General features: G+C 43.5%; 1 protein-coding gene across 1 annotated transcript in view; it reads right to left on the bottom strand.

The window, feature by feature from the left end:
* Positions 1 to 1134: 1134 nt before the first annotated feature.
* The window catches only part of LOC122808182 (scavenger receptor cysteine-rich type 1 protein M130-like), a 650469-nt gene continuing 631431 nt past the window's right edge, over positions 1135 to 20172 (bottom strand). Inside the window, exons 9-10 of the mRNA XM_044079150.1 lie at positions 1304 to 1624; positions 1135 to 1217 (exon numbers count right to left, since the gene is read on the bottom strand). Coding sequence (XP_043935085.1) covers positions 1135 to 1217; positions 1304 to 1624 — 404 coding nt within the window. The remainder of the gene's footprint in view (positions 1218 to 1303; positions 1625 to 20172) is intronic.

Raw genomic sequence — 20172 nt, 5'->3', positions numbered from 1 at the left:
TACCTCATAAGACACCTGCAGCAGCTGGAGAGACCTCAGAGGTTTCACACCAAGAAAATTCAGGGCCTTCAACATGTGACCTACATAGACCGACTGAAAGCCCTGTCATGGTGATCTGTATCTTATAGGCTGCTGAGAGGTGACCTTTGCCTAGCCTACAGAGCAGTCTCAGACCCTGCCCTAATGGAAATGCTGCACATCCGCAAATCAAATGGGACAACATTCACTCATTTTAGGGATCTTAGCCTAGCCTGCGACATTAACAGGACATGCTGGAGAGACAGAGATGTCTCCTAGAGATTGCCACTTCTCTGGAACAAACTCCTGATTCATGTAAAACAGAGCTCCTCAATAACGCTGTTTAAGTTTGACTTAGACAACTGGATGGGAGACCTTAAATTTACCCTGGGGATGTCAGCTATGTTCCTCTTGGATAAGGGCAGTTGGTGCGGATCATAGAGTTGCTTTGCAAATGTAGACTATACAACTTGGTCAATACGGGAACAAGGGTATAACATTGTTAGACTTATAAAGGCCCTAGGGCCAATAGCCTAGTAATCTCCTATGAACCTATTTATATAATGTAACAGTTCATCAACTTTTTCTCATATTTTATAAAGTCACTACTACTGAAGAAAGTTTCCAACAGTTTATTGTCAACAAAGCATATGTTTGTGTTACAAATTAAAATACATTGCATCCTGTAAATGCCACTTTTGAAATATGCAATATTTTTTTTTTGATATTGAGGAGACTACTGTTTATACTTGCTGTCTTTAGTCTGGTAAAACTTCCACTAGCTTCAGAAGCAACTGATTGATCATCTGAATATTTGCAAGTAAACAATCAAACACACGTTTGGCACCAAAGCACAATATAATGTATATTATCTGCTACAGACGTCTAACCATAGGACGACTGGTGATATCTACTTTGCATTCAGAAATTAAATACAGTATAATATTAATCCATTTCTAAAATGCAGATTTCAGTAGTTTTACTAGTGCAATAAAGAGGAACATACTATACTCTTAAATGAAAGAAGGAAGTATGGATTTAAGGATATAAATAAATGGTTGTGTGTTTTTAATGAAAGATGAAGTGTTGCTAAATATATGTCAGCAGAATACTGAGTCATGTATCTGTACATTCCATTCCCAAGGATTTGTTAACACAAGATAAGTGTGATAGCATTCCATTAGGTTTTTCATGTACTTCTATATTTCAAGAAAAGTAAAAAAATATTATACACCATAATGCAAAAGCATTCAGAAAAAGTAAAACAACCATTTCTTCATATTACCTAAGCAGGTGAGATGAGTTTCTTCTTCAGTAGTACAGGGTTTGTCAAACCAGGGTGAAGAAGAGCATTCCCAGAGGGATTTATGATAGCTTTGGCATTTGATTCTGTCAATAGACTTGTCAGTCAGACTTTTCTTAAATGTAGGTGTATCATATAGCCTGCCACTCATTCCACATCCTAAAAGATGACAAACAAGGCTGAGTGTGGTAGATCCGGAATTTAAACCATTGGAACAAACAGTTCCCCATGTCCCATTGTGAAAAACATCTAATCTTCCTTTGCAATGATGGTCACCATCAGCAAGTCTCAGCTGTTTAAATTCTAAAAAGAAACAAAATTAATTGTGACTTGCAGGGCACTTTTCATATTCAAAATATGCTACAATTACTCATTTAATAATGCAGGCTTATGTTTTATTTGTTATATAAGATTTACAGATATCCAACCACAAACATCAGAGCAATGAGATAAATGATCCAAATTAGAAACAAAACTATGAATTGTTACATGAAGTATATCAAATGCTACTAAATTTAGAGAATAAGAAAAAAAAACACTTGTCAATGCAGACTGTTCCTGAAAGTCAGGGAATTTCTCTCCACCTGTGCTATTTGCTCAATACTGTGCTGTCAGACTTGATATTGATAGTATTTTTTGAGCAAAGGCACCTTACCTAGTTACACACACACACACACACACACACACACACACACACACACACACACACACACACACACCATGCACACGCACACAGAAACACATTCATATATTTGCTTGTTAAGAAACACGTAACCTTCCAACACTTGCTCAGACTCATGAAAATGCTCAACTATTCACTCATATGCACTGTTCACCACAAAGACACACACACACACACACACACACACACACACACACACACACACACACACACACACACACACACACACACACACACACACACACACACCTCCACATGCGCACACTATCTCCAGCCTCATCCATGCCCCTACAGTAATGCACAAACACATCTACATCTACACACATCCACATGCATGTACACACTGATACCCTGTCACTTAAATAACTTAATTTTACTTACACGCACTGTAAATACTCCTGAAAGAATAAATAGCTGACCATTAACTGACCACCCTATTTTGACTGTGTTTACTTTTACTCCTAGAAGAAAATTTTAGTCAGTTGAGATATTCTCTAAATTACTTGTATGAGTAGTATGGGACCCACAGACATTTTTGGGGAACAGCATGTGGATACTTAGTATTTGCTTTTCCCGTGGACTGCAACATTAGTGTGCAGCTTCACCAGAGAGAATGCTCTCCAAGCTGAGGTCAACTTGGGGGAAATCCTGAGTTGTAGTGGGGGTCTATGAAGCAGAATGGCTTAGTGAAATGCAAAAAATGTTGTACAACAAGGCTTATACATCATATTAAATTTTTTTTAAAACCCAAGGGGCAGGATTCACGAAGCCTCCATGTAAGAGTTAGCAAGTCTTACACGGAGGCTGCAGTTAAATGGGGTGATGTCAGCATGCCATGCATATTCATGAGGGCATGCTGAATCACACCCTAGGCTAACACGGTCCATGTAGCAATGTAGGGAGCGTGTCCGCATGGCAAGTCCTGCAAAGGGACACACCCCCAGAAGAATCACAGTCCCGAAAGGAAACTCCCACGAGCAAGTCCGCGGAAATGTCAAGAAACACAACAGCACACATGCCCCCACAGACTATAAACCCAACTGAAATGTAAAATGTAGAAATGATTAAGTTTAATTTTTTTTTATAATTTCAAAAATGTTTGCCCGTAATTGCGCTCGTTTGAGCGGGTGTGCCTTTCGCTCAGCCACAGCTAGCAGTCATTGAAAAAGCATATAAGATCTAAATATGCAAAATAAGCCAAGTAGCAATAGTGTAGCAGTAGAGACGTCAGCCAAAGAGGAGGTAGTCACGGTTCGAGCCCCAACAACATAAATTTTTATTTTTAGTGAAATAAGCATGAAACAATCCCCTGACATATATGTATACATATATATATAACTATAATTTAAGTAAAATGTGATGAAATGGGCCATGTTTTTATGAAGAAATCTGACACAATAAAAAAAAAATATTTTATAAGTGCCCATAGCTGAGCAGCGCTCTAACAAGCTGAGTATGTTTGCCCGTAGGTGACCAGTGGTTTAACAGGTGTAATATGAGTGCCCGGAGTTGAGCAGCGCTTTAACACGCTGAAACTGTGTGCCCATAGTTGCGCAACATTTCTCACAGCATAATATGCATGCTCATAGCCAAATAACACGTTAACCAGCATAACCCGTTTGCGCGGAGCTGCGCAGCGTGCCGACCGGCTTACCAGCGGGCAACGTTGAGCAACCTGTATTAAAGCCACCTTTAAACAGACACACCTCCTAGCCAGTAGTAAAATAAAAAAAAAGCAATGCCTAGGCTCGAACCCAGGATACTGTGCATCATAGTCAAAGTACTGAACCACTAAGCCATGACAGCTGTATTGAAAAATGCAGTATTAGCATATATATAAGAATGAATGGAAATAGAAGCATGACAAAGCAGGTTTTTTTAAGCTGATACATTTCCAAAATGGCCAATCACAGATAAGTGCGGGAAAAATGGCATATATAAGCCCCATAGGCAGGAATGCACAGCATAACTGATTGTGGAACCTATTTGCAGTCAGGATGGCAGGTGTAGGAGAGGGTAGTCACTTCCGAGCACAGAGGTGGGGTGTTGAGGAGTCAAAATACATGGTTTGGCTCCTAGTCCATGATCATGAGGCTCAACTCATGCAAGGCCAGGTTCTGTGGGGCGCGGACAAGGCAGAGGCATGGAACCGGTTGGCACATAATCTCACCAGTGCCACAGGCATACCAAGAACTGGCGAAAACTTCCATCACCACCATGCGGACCTGGAGAGACGAAAGCAGGACCAACTGAACCGTTGGATCCAGGAGGCCCTGCAAATGCCCAACGCCCCACTACTGAGTAAGTATCCATGTAATTATGTATGTAAGGAATTATCCTAGCTGATATTATGGAGATGTATGTTCCAATATTACTTCATTTATATTACAGCTGCGGGTGTGCGTTCTGTGAATTGGCGAGCCTATGGTGATAGGCTAGAGCGGTTGTGCCACCAGGCAGGTTAGTAATTATATTTCTGTAATTGTTATACAATATAAGTGAGACAGCTTGTAAAAGAGTTCAGTGTAGTTACATATTAATAAAGTTCAAATAACACTAGAAGAAAGATTCTGCTAGTACTGTATGATTAGATAAGTGATGCAACCTGTAATCCAGAAATAAAAATTAAACAAGTCTGAAATAGTGATTTCCCACCTGTATTGTAATATCAGATAACCTGCTGCAGCCTGAAAATTAGTGGTAAACAAGCTAAAAACAATAGATATGTGTCAAATACATCCCCTTTGAAAATCTGCCATATGAAACAAGTGAGTCTGTTGGAAAGGATTGTTGTAACCAAGTATGACATGTTAATAACGCCTAGAATAAAGTACCATCTCGAATTGTAAAAATAAAACAAGTGAGAGTGTGAGAAAGAGGTATGAATCAACCAAGAAAGCTGTTATAACTTCTGAATAAAGTATACTGCAGTCGGTACATAATGAAATGAATGAGACAGCCACAACCAAACAGTGAAATGTTTGAAATAAAGTACTGAAGCTGGAATGTGTCTGTCCCACAATTTGGATATGTTGCTGTACCCTTGCAATATGGAGATAGTATGGTTGTATGAAATAATGAACATCCACAGTTGTCTAGAGCCATATAAATGAAATGTAGCAGGATGCTGTACCTGAACACAGCCAGATATGAATGTGTATGAATAAAAATGCAATGTATATTAATGTAGCAGTAACAGTCCCATCACCAACATTCCTAAGGTTACATATAGGAAACTGTACTAAGACCTGTAGGGTATATATATATCTACAGCTACTAGGGATGTACAGCATATGTATAGGTAGTTGAAGTTGTTAATAAAATATTTCTTCACCCTATCCTATATTCACAAATAATGTCATTCCACAACAAACTGGGTATGTGTATTCACAATTAATTCCTATGGACATTTGTCCTGTTGGTTCAAACATATTTGCACATACGTTGCTGCATGTGCCCTGTTCACATATCCAAACCTGATGGCCTGTTGCCATCAATCAACCCTGCATGCTGTTGGATTGTGTACTGTTGTTCAAAATATGCATGTGTTATGCTTGCTGTTCAATGTTTGGAATTCATGGGTGTTTGGTTAATGGGAATACTGATGCATGCTGTTACAACTAATTCTGAATGGTATTGTTTGTTACTAACCCAAAATGTCATAAAATATTGCTAAACATAGGACAGCAGGGAAGGCGGGTTCCAGCGGACCCACCTCTCCCACCTCAGCTGGCGAGTGCACCTGGCACTAGTGCCCAGGCCGGAACCTCCTCTGATGGCCCTGTGCCACCTTCGGGTGGAAGCGCTGCATGGGATGGGGCTCGTCCTCCCTCTGCAAGCGTGGCCGGAGGAGACCGTCCACTCACCCTCCAAAGTGTCCGGTCTGTGGTGCATAGCGAGATCAGGCATTCTGTGCTTGAACCTCTATGCCAGCTTGAGGCTCGGGTGGTGCAACTCACGGGTGTGCCTGCTGCCCATCCTACACAGCCCCCAGCACAGCCTCATCCTGGTCTGTGAAGGCACAGTGGCAACTGCCCATGGGTGGGGATCTCAGTTCCACTGTTGCCATCTGTGGGCTCATGGGCTCACGATATCCAAACATCCGTCCCCGTCAATTGTGTTTCCCCCCCACATGTGCCATACTCCGCCCCTGTATGCGTCTTGTTTGTCTTGTCTGTTAACCTCCCCTACTTTCCTCCCCAAATATACCTACTTCCTCTACCTCACATTCCACTCTCACCTGAAAAAAAAAATAAAAAAGGGCACTCTGTTCCCGCAAAAAAATTACGCCACATACATAGCTGCCCATTTTGCAGACATGTCTGCTGGACATGTGAACTGGTAATTACAATTGGCTGTACAACATATTTTGTTATCCTCACCCCTCTCTCAGAGGTGAAAGGTTTCAAATTTCACACCAAATTACAGGCATATGCACAGCTGTTGCTGATAAAGAAATGGGCAGCTATGGGCCTTTCCTACATCCTTCCTGCAAATCCCAAGCTTGTTTTCCTACTGTCCTACCCTCTTTGTGCCCCCTTTTTCACCACTGTCCTATCTCCCCATTTTCTTTTCTTTCAAAGAAATTAGCACGGGTGTGCGCGAGAGTAAGCACTTTTAAGCAGTAGTAAGCGGGTGCGCTTGTGTGTAGCTAAGCATGTGTGTGAAGCTAAGCGACAGTGCACATGCGTGAGCTCCACGCAAACCAGCGCTAACCCGCTTACAACTGCTTAAAAGTGCCTTAGTCACTTTGAATGACAAGGCCTGTAGTCTGCTCAGCAGCAAAATAAAATTCCTCTGTCAGTCTCGAACCCAGGACCTTGGAAACACTAGTCTGCATGACTTACCACTAAGCCATGACTGATATACAAAAAGTTTGTACTGAAAGCAATATATCATGAAATAGTAGGACTGAATGTAAAGGGAATATAGGAAGGCTATTACACAAAGCTTTTCTTGTATCTTTACTGGCAATTCTTGTGGATTTGTATAACATTAGTGTGAGAAGAGAAACAACCATGCTAGTCAGTAGCTAGTAGGTAATAATGTGACAGTAGCACCTTGCAAACCACACACACTATCAGAGCAAGAAAAACACTGCCATATTTGAATAGGTAAGAGGCCAGACCTCGCAACTGTGACTGATTTACAGGGATGTCCCTGATTTGAAAACAAATGTTAACTGTGCCCCACTGACTCCCTGCGAAATGCAATAACAGTAGGCAGAAAGGTGTTTTATCCCACGTAATGCTAACTGTCAATTATTGAAAGTATACACTACTTGCATGTCAGAAATGGTGTAGTAATACATATGCTCAAAATACCCCACAGTCACAACTGCAGAATATCTGAAATATATCACGGGTGTATCCCACTGATATGTACCATTCCCTGAGGCTGATATAAAATACACTTGAGAGTATATGAGACCTGCAAGTGTCACAAACCCACAGGCATATCATTCTGTCTGCTGTCACACACTCTGTGAATAGCTGTAGAATAGCTTCCACAAGCACACCCACATGTAGGTGTACAACCCACAAATATCAAAGGAGGTATCCAACTAATAAAATAAGGACAGTATAGCAGTTTACAAGCGCTGCATGTGCCTGCTATCCATAACTGTTAGTACAAAGTACAAGGCCCCACTACTGCTCAACAGCAAAATAAAATACCCTTGTAGGTGTCAAGCCCCACACCTTGGCAAGACCCGACTGCATGTAGTACCACCAAACCACAACAAACATATAAGGAATTGCTGCTGAAAGAAATATAGCAAGCATTACAAGGAGTGAATGTAAATGGAAACTAGGAAAGCCATAGCAACACATTCCAGTAAAGACACCTAGCAGGCATTCAATGAGTGAATGTAAAGGCCAAATAGTGAAGCCATAGCAGCAAATTGCAAGAGCCACTGCTGTATACCAGTTACTCCACAAGTCCCACAGGAAAGCACATACTCCCATTTAAACAGTATTAGTATTATTAGGTGTCAGTTAACATACACTCTGAGAAGAATAAACTGGAGGAAGCAATAGTCAGGTGGCAGTACAACATGCATTTCAGTGCCTACAACACAGCCTGAAATATGAGAGACATACCAACCTTTACACTCACAGAACAGTGTCCACAGCATACCAGCATGGTCCCCACCTTGAAAGTCTGAAAGGGCTACGCTTACCTAACCTAACATTTTATAGCACTGTCTTGAAATCACAGTGAGAACTGCAATTACCACACAGCAGGCTGCATGCAATTAGTAAATGCTGGCTAACAATTGGTGCAGAGGCCATCACATGGACATGTGCATATACCTACAAAAGCAGCCTGTACCCCCAGTCCACACATGCAATACTTTCATTGCAACATCCAGAGGGAGAGACAGAGAGAGAGAGAGAGAAATAAAACAGAAAAAGAGACACAGAGACAGCCACCGAAAATAAAACAATACAAAACAGCAAGCTAACCAGCAGCAGGCCACCAAGCAGCAAGCCATCACAAACAGCAGTGACAAACAAAGGTAATGTAAACTAATAATGTAATAGTCTTCATACTGTGAACCCTCCATATGTGTTAGCAGTCTGTATCTATATATATATGAAGATGTGCATAGGGCAGGGGACATACTGCAACTGTTAGTGAAGGCTGGACATACATATGTCTGTGAAGGTTGCTATGTGCACAAATCAATGTAGGTTGTAGTGCAATGTACAATGTAGGTTGTACAGTAATGGATGTTTAGCAGTATGTTGGTGTGTGTATTTGTATGTGTAAATAAAAAGGTATATATGTCTATATATATATATATATATATATATATATATATATATATATTATATGTATGTATATTTATATATGTATCTATATATAATATGCATATATGTATACATAGAGAGGGATGTAGAAATAGATAGACATATATAGATAGATAGAATATGTATATACATATATATGTAATAGACACATACATATATAGACATATATAGACACATACACATATACAGACAGATATGAATGTCTACAGATATGTATGTATATGAATATCTCTCTCTCTCTCTATATATATATATATATATATATATATATATATATATATATATATATAATATATATACATATACACATATATATGTATAAATATATATATATATATATATATATATATATATATATAGATATATATATATATACTGAGAGAGGCACATGTGTGCAGATGTATTGCAACAGGTGCCTGGTGACAACAGCATGGACTGAACACCAGTGTGGATACTGGAGTACCATACCCCATTCCAAAACACTTACAACACTAACCACCACATATGTGGTTGCCTGCCTACTACTGGATGTGTCAGGAGGGAACATGGGAAACACGTTTACAATAGCCTCCCCTTTGATATTCACAGTGGCACACTAGTCTTGTAATACCTGTACATGGTACGTGTCAGCAGAAATGGTGTGTCAGCTAGGGAAATGTAGGTCACTGTACCCCTCTACACCTCACAATGTCCTACACGGTATGTACCTCCCATGACAACTACAGAAAGGGAGAAAGACACAGTCATAACCAACAAACAATGATAATGCCCTCAAACACATTACCTATGCAGAGTGACTGACAAAACCACAGATAGAGTGCCTCCCATACTACCTACACAGAGGTTACCACTGCTGGATATACATAGTTAAGTCACACCCGTAACAGTTGTCCAACAACCATGGTAGCACCTCATAATATCCCCAGCCTAAATGACCTATGTCTATCATCCTTGGCATTGCAGTAAAGAGCACATGGTGGAGGTACAGGTTCCTACCCACAAATAAGCCATACCCTGGAGTAAACCACCCAGCATTAAGAAGCAAGGCTCCCCATTAGTAGATGTCAGACATAACCCTGTTGATTGTTATGCAGATAGGTAATATGCCATATGAGTCACCCTGTGTTACTGCTTGACAGGGGCAAGTACAATCCCATTACATGTGTCCCAAGGGGCAGGGTAGCATAACAGTATGCTGCTGTAGGCCCAGGGCCAATAACATACTACTTCCCTATGACACAGTGCACACACACACACACACACACACACACACACACACACACACACACACACACACACACACACACACACACACATATGTACTCATTGCAATACCAACTATGTGAGGTGGAATGAGTGTGCCACTGACTGTGTGCAAGGTCTGTAATGGTGTGATTGCTCAGCATGACTTTGTGTCTGTCATGGTAGTGTGTGTCCTTGGTGTGAGGCCAGAGGAAGGTGTGTCAGGTATTGGGATGCAAACATACTACATTGCCATATGTTGTGCTGTGGTTCCCTGTATGTGACTGCAGTGTAGGTATGGTTATGGCAACAAAGACTACTGTGCATTACCAGTGAAATTTGTACTGTGCATTGCATGCATTGCATGGGTTGACAATGTTCCCCATACATTACCTTGATACAAACCCCCAGTGTGAGGCTGTGCATTTGACCTCAAACAGTGTGCCGACTGCTGGAGTATACTTGTTTGTTGTATGGAGTGTGCCAGGCACTGTCACACAGTTGTTGGATGAGCACTGATATGTGGTCATTTACATGTGTATACCCCAATAGACAGACAGATGCTATATATGGCAGTTCAGTGATATCACTACAGTAGAGTATTATTTGTGCCATATCACTTGCTCACATATTTTTATTTTCCTTCCAGGGCGATGGTGCACCAGTGCAACCCCACGTACTCTGCTGCAGAGGAAGAGGAGATACACCAGAGCCTGGTGCGGGATTTTGCCACACTCGTTTCCCGCACCAGCCAGAACCAGCAGGAGAGGGCTGCACTGTGGCAAGACCTTGCCCGTCGGGTAAATGACATAGGCATGCATAACTGGACATATGAGCAGGTACGCCATCACTGCAGTGATTTAATTAGAAATGTCTGTCAGCGTGTGTCTGATATCCACAGGCAACAGCTTGCCACAGGTGGTGGGGCAGCTATACACCCCCACTCACCAGACTGGAGGGGCTCCTCCTAAGTGTTGTGGCTCCAGCCCAACAACAACAACATCCGCACACATGTGTAATGATGGAGGCTGGAGCCACCCAGCATGAGGACTTGGAGCGTGCAGGTAACATGCCATATCTATGGTTGACTGTTCTCTACACTGGTAGTTTATGCATGTGTGAGGTGTGTACTGTGTTTGTAGCTGTTATCCTGGTAATTATTGTGCAAGAGTGATATTCTCAATATCAGCAGTAGACCTGTGAAAGCCAACTGTTGTACTACTGAACTGTATCATACTCACAGTATCAATGGCACAGTTGTACCCACTGACAATAAATGTCTTATTTGTGCAGGTCCCTCTGGTGTAACAGCAAGGCAGCCAATCCATGCTGGTGAGTGTGTAATAACAATCCTTTAATACTAATGATAATAATAGTAATGATACCCTCAAATGGTATTGCTATGTGTTTGATTGCAGGTGTGTTTGTGTCTGTGTGTTTGTATCTCATGTACTGAGGAGTGTGCATGTGTGCATGTGTGCATGTGTGCATGTGCGCATGTGCGCATGTGTGTGTGCGCATGTGTGCATGTGCCTATGTGTGCATGTGTGCATGTGCCCATGTGTGCATGTGTGCATGTGTGCATGTGTTCATGTGCCCATGTGCCCATGTGTGCAAGTGTGCCTGTGTGCATGTGCGCATATGTGCATGTGTGCATGTGCCCATGTGTGCATGTGTGCATGTGCCCATGTGTGCATGTATGGATGTGCGCATGTGTGCATGTGTGCATGTGTGCATGTGTGCATGTGTGCATGTGCCTATGTGTGCATGTGTCCATGTGCCCATGTGTGCATGTGCACATGTGCGCATGTGTGCATGTGTGTATGTGCCCGTGTGTGCATGTGCCCGTGTGCATCTGTCCTAACATTGTGTACACATTGTAAACTGTGTTTCCTGTCTTCCTCTCACAGGTTCTGATGTTGCTCTGGTGGTGTGCAGCAGGGAATCTGAATCTGCTGCTGGGGATAATGATAATGATGATACCTGTGTAATGGCACAGGGAGATGTGCCAGGGTCCGTTGTTGGTCAGCCAATCGACAGTACACAGCTGTCAACCCCATCAATGCGCACAGTCATCCTGCCAATACATCCATTGTCACCAATGTCCCTAGGTGATGGACAGCATACAGTGTGAATTGACCAGGGTAATGTGATATCAGTGGCACATGCATGCCCTCACAGCAGCCATGGCCAGAGTCCTGACATGGTACCACACAGGCAGATGTCCAGGGGTTCTCTTGGGAGCACCTGTGGTCGTTCTGCCCATCAGATGTGCCCACAGAGGTCTTTTCAACCTCAGCTATGTTCTGGGCTGTTAATGCAGGCACAGTCACGTATGGAATGGTACACCAGACAGGGTCTGAGGGAGCTGAGAGCACATCGCACTGCTATGAATGACACTATGCGTGACGTTGCGGCTGCCATCCATAATTTCACCGAGGTCATTGACAGACGTTGGGGGACACATTAGATCTGTTCCACAACTACATGTCCATGAGCTAGGGCAATGCAGGATGGTTGAGGCGTTGATGTGGACGTATGCCAGCAACAGCAGCAGCTGGCAGTTGTTGCAGATGACAACAAACCCGCGGCCGCTCCCATAGTGCCAGTACCAGCCCCAGCAATGCTGGGTCTGTGCTGTCATCAGACCGCCCTAGGAGACCAAGTGCACGTGGCGCTGGTCAGTCCCAGCAGGGACATGTCTCCAGTCATCAACCAACTGCTTCTGATGACAGTACCCAGTCTGGCTTAGTACCTGATACTGTCCATAGCACCCCTGCCAGGCACAGGTACCGCATCCGTGGGCCGAGACAGTGATCTGTATGACCTGGCAGGTACAGTCTGTGGCTGTCCACAAACACCCGTATATGGCAGCCACGAGGTGGAACTGTGTGCATGCATACACAAATGCATAATGCTAACACCTAGGGCTAACACATACATGCACACACTGCATCAACATTGCCCCATCTTGTACTGTTGTCCCTCACTAACACACACACATACATGTCGATTGGTTTGTATCAGTGGCAGACTCAGGCATACCAAGTACACACCCTGTGCATATGATGAAACTGTGCCACCTCCTGTAATCTGTAACATTGATGCAGGAACTGGTTAACATGGTGCTGATGCACAGGGTGACTACATAGAAGTGTAGTAATATTATCATGTTGTCAACTGTACAGTGTAATGATATCATTGTGGGTATATCCCAGCATGCCTGATGCATTAACAGTATGATTGTCATTGTATTGTTTGGTACACCCCTATTAATTACCACAGTGTAATGTCTGCACATCTTTGCATTCTGGTGGTAAGGCTGTAAACAGAAGGCCACCTACATAGGTAGCACAGGGGATAAGAAAATGGAAGTAATGATACTCAATGATGGACATGAAAACTGCAAGATGCATGCAGTCCAAACTCTACTCTGCATGGAGAATGTTGATATCTGTGCAGTAATAGACAACAGGTTCAAGACTCCCAAGACCACCCTAGCACTACCAGGTTACACCTCATACCATGCTTGACAGCCCCGAAACACAGAACTAATTATGACAGGAGGTGAGTCTCATTAAATGTCAAGGATACTGTGGTGGCAGGACAGGTAGCATACATCCTACTAAGTTGGGAACTGCTGATTGAGGGCTCAGTGTCTGTTATTCTAAATGTGTACTAGTTCTGGTTTAAGCACTTGGGCTTCAGGCCAGTTATTTTACATTACGAAGGTTCATGGTCTGCACTCTTGTGGAAGGAGAGGCTGGACTCTGCCCATCTGAGCTGGGAATTTCTGGCTAAAGGCTTATAGTGCCTTCATATTTGAACTGTTTCTTACTGAAATTGGTACACCTTGTTTGCTGTAGCATAGACTAGATCCAGGCCTGCTGAATGTAGCTTTGTTTGTATGCTTGTTTGCTTGTTATTTCCCTGAAACACTAATTCCACCTGAAATGCAGCTTTACAGCACCTCTGTGGATCCCTAGTGACATCTGCATTGCTTACTGTATGTATTTCCTTGTTTCACTTGACAGAAAGTTACTGTTTGTCATTTTTTGCATTTAAGTTACCTGTAACACATTGCATTTGAGTTACCTGGCACTTTCTCACTAAAGCATTTATATATACCAGCACTAACAAATTAAAAGCACTACACCCTCACAAACTCACCTTGAGTACCTTGTTCCCCATTGGCCCCTTTTGTTGTTAATTATGAAGGAATTCCCAATACTATTCTAGCATGTCCAAAGGACAGTTGTTAATCTCCTCTCCGGTCCAGCTGGTGAATCTGGGAATCTAGAGGCAATGTTACAACTGCCTCATGTACACAGACAACCCTGTCCTCCTCCCAACAAATTCCAACACATGTGAGAGATGCAACCATATAGCCAAACTGCAGGCTAAGCTCTCTCAACTCAGTACTGGCGAAACCTGTCAGGAGGAGAAGGAAACCACAGTCACTACAATTCCAGTCTCACATAGACCTACCACGACAGCAATCCAAACACTTAAACACACGAAAACATACTCGGAGTCTATAAATAAAATTCTGCCTAAGCAGCAGACACCTCCAAAGCAGACACACAAGCAACCGCTACCCCAGAACAGAACACGTGCAACACATAGCTCACAAAGCCAGTGTGCTGAACAGTCACAGCCCTTAAGGCTAAACAACACACCTGATACACTTGTAATAGGTGCCTCTATCATCAGGTACACTGACATCCCACTCACCAGGCTGAACAAGGAGAAGGTCACGGTGAGATGCCTGTCGGTGCTATGATCCACCACATAACACAAGCACACAGGTCACTCCAAGGCATGTACAAATATGACTCAGTCAGTGTCCATGCCAGTGTGAATGACCTGAGATGTACCTCCCTGGACTACATGATAAGAGACATAGATGAGCTCTCTGAGCATGTGGCCCAGGCTAGTATGACCCTGACCTTGAGTAGCATCTTACCCTCACCAAGAATGATGCCACAATATGAAGACAAGATGATCAATTTCAACAATTGGCTTAAGTTTTGGTGTCATTCAAAGGGGATCCAATGCCTGTCAGCCTGGGATGACATGCTCTACAAGCCACAATGCTTTGCTATGGACGGCTTGCAGCTGTCACCCATGGGCTTTCAGATATTGGCAAAGGCTCTTGCTACCTCCATAGTGCCTTTTTTAGGCAAGGCTCAAAAGACAAAACCACCTCCATTGGTATCACAAGGGACAGGAAACTAATAGTAATGCTACTCAACGCCATCAGTGTAAACCTCAAGATGCATGCACTGGAAACTGTCCTTAGCATGGAGAACATCAATATATGTGCAGTGACAGAATCCTGGTTTAAGGCTCCCAAAAGCACCCCAGCACTGCCAGGTTATACCTCATACCATGCTTGTTGGCCCCAAAACTTGCACTGAAACAGAACAGGAGGGGGAGTATCAATATTCATCAAAGATACACACACCTCCAGGTTGGTGGCACAGCACGAAGCATCAGAGACTATCCATGTGCAACTAACAGTGAGTAAAACTGCCTTCCAGTTCATAGCCTGGCACACACCACCCTTCCAAACCCAGGAACTCCACTTGGCCTTTCTGAGAACAGTGGAAATATGAAGGTCTCTCCAAACACCATTATATTGGTGGACCGCAACTACCCAAAAATGACTGGGAGCATTACTCTAGCTCCAACACCCTAGCTCAAAGGTTCCTAGCATTTATACACTCAAATGCTATGGAACAACTTGTTACCACTCCCACAAGAGGGTGAAACATACAGGACCTGTATATCACCAACATGGGGACTCTATGCTCCAGACCAGAAGTGTACCCCTCACTGGTAAGATCAGACCATAAACCAATCTCACTGGATATTCACATCCCAAACTCACCCCACACCCTGCCCACAAAACCACAGTGTAAAACTTCTCTACAGCAAATTCCACACCCCTCAAAACTGAGGTGGAATCCTTCAAAGCCCCCGGGCCTGTGGAAAATACGGCCCAGACCACAGAATCCTTTATAAACACATTCTATGAACACCTTCAGGAATGCATGGATCATGCAATCCCAAATAAGAACAAGACCCAATCCTACAAAGGCAGATGTCCTGTCTGGTGGTCCACAGCCATAACTAAACTATACAATAGAAGGAGGAAGCTACTACATGATAGAGAAACCCCCCAAAAAGGGGAGGCATCTCTGTTCAGTGTTAGCAAAATACTACGGGCACTCATAAAATTGTCTAAGGACAGCTTTGAGAGATGAAATGCACAGGTCACTAAGGATAATCACAAGGCTTTCTTCAGTTATGTTAGGAACCTGGGTGGGAATTCCCAGATATGCTCAGAATTAGTCCAAAATGACAAAAGACTACACCGAACCCACAGACATTGCCAACATCCTAGCTGACAGGTTCAGCACAAACTCCCTCCCCCCACTCCCCACCAGAAGGGCAAATATCTATCCCAGCAGAGTGCTGCCCCCCTGACATCTCAGATGCTCAGATAAGAGCCGCCCCCTCCAAAGCAAATATCACAGCATCAATGGGACCAGACAGTGTCCCGGGCTGCATCCTACATGAACTCCAAAATGAGCTAAACCCAAACATAAAACTACTGTTCAATCTCAGCCTTACCACAGGTTTTGTACCCAAAGAGTGGCATACAGCAACAGTGGGCCCTCTCCACAAAGGTTGTGCCTCAACGGATCCTGGAAACTATCGCCCCATAAGCCTGATTAGCTTGGTCTGCAAAGCTATGGAAAGGATCATCATGGACCTCATACATAACAATATTGGGGACCTACAGACACTGGATCCTACCCAGTGTGACTTTAAGGGCAGATCCTGCCTGTTACACCTGGTTGATTTCTTTGAAACAGTCACCAAGGCCATTGACAAGGGGAAGGTGGTCCACACAGCCTACCTGGACCTCGCAAAAGCCTGCAATACAATACCCCACTCAGGCATTATAGATAAGCTCACCAGCTTAAATATACACCCCTATGTCACTAGATAGGTTGCCAACTGGCTCAAGGACAGAACCCACATGGTTAGAATTGCTGGAGCCATGTCAGACTCCAAACCAGTTACAAGTGGTGTCCCACAAGGCTCAGTCCTGGGACCTCTCCTGTTTGGTATATATGTCTTGGAGGTACAGGCCGACACGGAAGGACTGTGGCTGACCAAGTTCGCGGATGACCGCAAACTGGGCACTATAATTGACTCTCCAGCCGACACAAACATCCTCCAAAAGGGCCTCATAGAAACAGACAATTGGTGCCAGAGCCATGGCCTCAAGCTAAATGCCACAATGTGTATAGTCATTCCCTTTGGCAAAAACAAAGTGGCCACAAATGGCCACATAGGTGGTAATCCATTACGTACGGAAGAAGTAATTAGGGACATGGGGACTGAAGTTGATAGCAATCTCTCATTTGACGACCACGTGGCCAAAGTGGTTAGGAAAACATTTTATATAGCCCACCTAATCATGGCAGGATTCACATCTAGATCAGGGGAGGTCATCGTGCCTCTTTACTCATCCCTCATCAGGACCATAATTGAGTACAATGCCCCTTTTGGGATTTACCTTACCAGACACCTGCAGCAACTGGAAATACCCCAAAAGTACCTCACCAAGAGGATCAAAGGGCTCAAACAGATGCCATATGCTGCCCGGTTAACATAATTCCATACTCAGTGGCATACAGCCTGCGCAGAGGTGATCTGTGCCAGATGTATAATGCCATGTCCAACCTGGAAGTAATGGACATGCTGTACCTCAGAAAATCATACTCCCATCGAGCTTTGCGCTCGACAGACTTGAATCAATAGGACATGCTGGAGGGACAGATTCATAACCCAGAGGCTCCCTTCACTCTGGAATAAAATCCCAGTCCAGGTTAGGCAGAGTCCCTCATTGACTCTCTTCAAGAGGAATCATGATGAGTGGATGGGGGATTGTAGGTGTACCCCGGGTATCACTTCTGTGTCAATGTTAGACAGAGGCACAGTATACTAACCTCAGGAAAGGGCATAGCAACATTAATCTAAACTGGGTGGTGAAAGCCAAACACACTCTGGCTTGGCTTATAAATGTCCTAGGGCAGATAGCATAGTATGAACCTATGAACCTATACCCACACCCTCAGGTTGTTGCCACAGTGTGACGCATCACAGGCTATCCACATGCAACTAACAGTGGGTTAAACTGACTTCCAGTTCATAGCCTGCTACGGACCACCCTCCTAAACCCAGGTAACCCACTTGGCCTACTTAAGAATACATGAATATTTGCAGGTGTCTCCAAACAACAATATACTGGGCAGCTTCATTTACCCACACATAGACTGGGAGCACTACTGTAGCTCCAACACCCTAGGTGTAAGGTTCCTAGAATCCATACACTCAATTGCTATGGAACAACTTGTTACCACTCCCACAAGAGGGGAAAACATGCTGCACCTGATCATCACCAACATGTGGACTATATGCTCCAGACCAGAAGTGTATCCCTCGCTGGTAAGATGACACCATAGACTACTCTCACTGTATATTCACATACCAAATGCAGCCCCTGCACAGAAAACCACAGTCATAAACTTGTGTAATGCAAATTCCATGCATTCACATGAGGCAGGCTTCAGACATGGGAACTATTTAAGGTCACAGGTACATATGTCTATGTAGCACACACATACCTCATGTGTACATTGACATTTCTGATATAATCTATGTTATACAATATTAAGAGCAACACCCCCCACACATGGACAAACTGTGTGACAAAAACACACATGGCATTTGTAGGATTCAAACCCCTAACTAACTATGTTATGACACTTGAGAGAGATGCATTAGCAGAGCACGCTATTCACATTACTGGGAGGTTTCTCTTCTCCTGCTGTACTTATAGGGTGCTGACATCATCAGTGTTTAGAAAGAGGAATGTGCATCATGTAGTGTGTTCTCCCAGTTGCCAAAAGGGACATTTCTTTCACACACACTAACCCCCCACATCCAAACACACACTCAATATTTGCAGGATTCAAACCCCTACATAACTATGTTATGCCATTTGTGAGAAACGCATTTGTGAAGTGTACTATTTGCATTACTGGGAGGCTTCCTTTATCCTGCTGTACTTATAGGGTGCTGACATCACAGTGTTTAGAAAGAGGAATGTGCATCATGTAGTGTGTTCTTCTAGTTGCCAAAAGGGACATTTCTTTCACACACACTAACCCCCCTCACCCACTTAGCATTTTTAGGATTCAAACCCCTACCTAACCATAGTATGACACTTGAGAGAGATGCATTAGCAGAGCGCACTATTCAAATCACTGGGCATGTGCTTTTCTCCTGCAGTATTTATAGGGTGCTGAGATCATTATTTATATAGAAGTATGTACATCTATTACTATCTGTCAGTTAGGGGGATAGCATATATATGCATTAACAGCCGCTTCTACTCTAGCAAGTGTCAACAGATATGCACATCAGCACTGCCAGGTTATGTTTTATACCATGCTTCATGACCACAGGACCTGTAACACACAACACAACCAGTTCAGACCACCCCTCCCATATCCAGGACACACACACTTTGCTTCCCTGGGAACAGTGCAGGATATGAAGGTGTTCACATACACCATTAGAGTGGTTAATGTCAGGTACATGTATATTGTGTGGGGCTACCACTCGGTTCACCTCAACAACATCACCCTACAACCACTACAATTTGTGAATCCATGTGCTATGAGCTTGGGACCACTCACCACAGCCACAAGGGAAGATCACATATTGGACCTGACCATCTGCAACATGGGGACTCTATGTTCCACACCAGAGGTAAGCCACCATTGTTAATATCTGACCATACCCAACTTTCCCCTGGACATCCATATCCCATCCCCACCTCCAGGCAAGGGAGTCACTGCAAACAAAATATTTATCAAAAGCAGACTTTGCACTTGTGAAGACTGGGGTGGAAGACTTCAAAGGACCCATGCTGGGGGATTATTCAGGCCACTCTGCATAATCCTTGACTTCCAGCAAACACCAGCCACAGGGATGTGACATTGCAAATTCAACCCCTGGGATCTCCA

The sequence above is a fragment of the Protopterus annectens genome, chromosome 8.part0 (assembly GCF_019279795.1).
Source record: "Protopterus annectens isolate FY-2018-M chromosome 8.part0, PAN1.0, whole genome shotgun sequence".
NCBI classification, from domain to species: domain Eukaryota; kingdom Metazoa; phylum Chordata; order Ceratodontiformes; family Protopteridae; genus Protopterus; species Protopterus annectens.
Note: the sequence above shows the minus strand (reverse complement) of the source record. Positions and strands in the feature narration are given on the sequence as shown.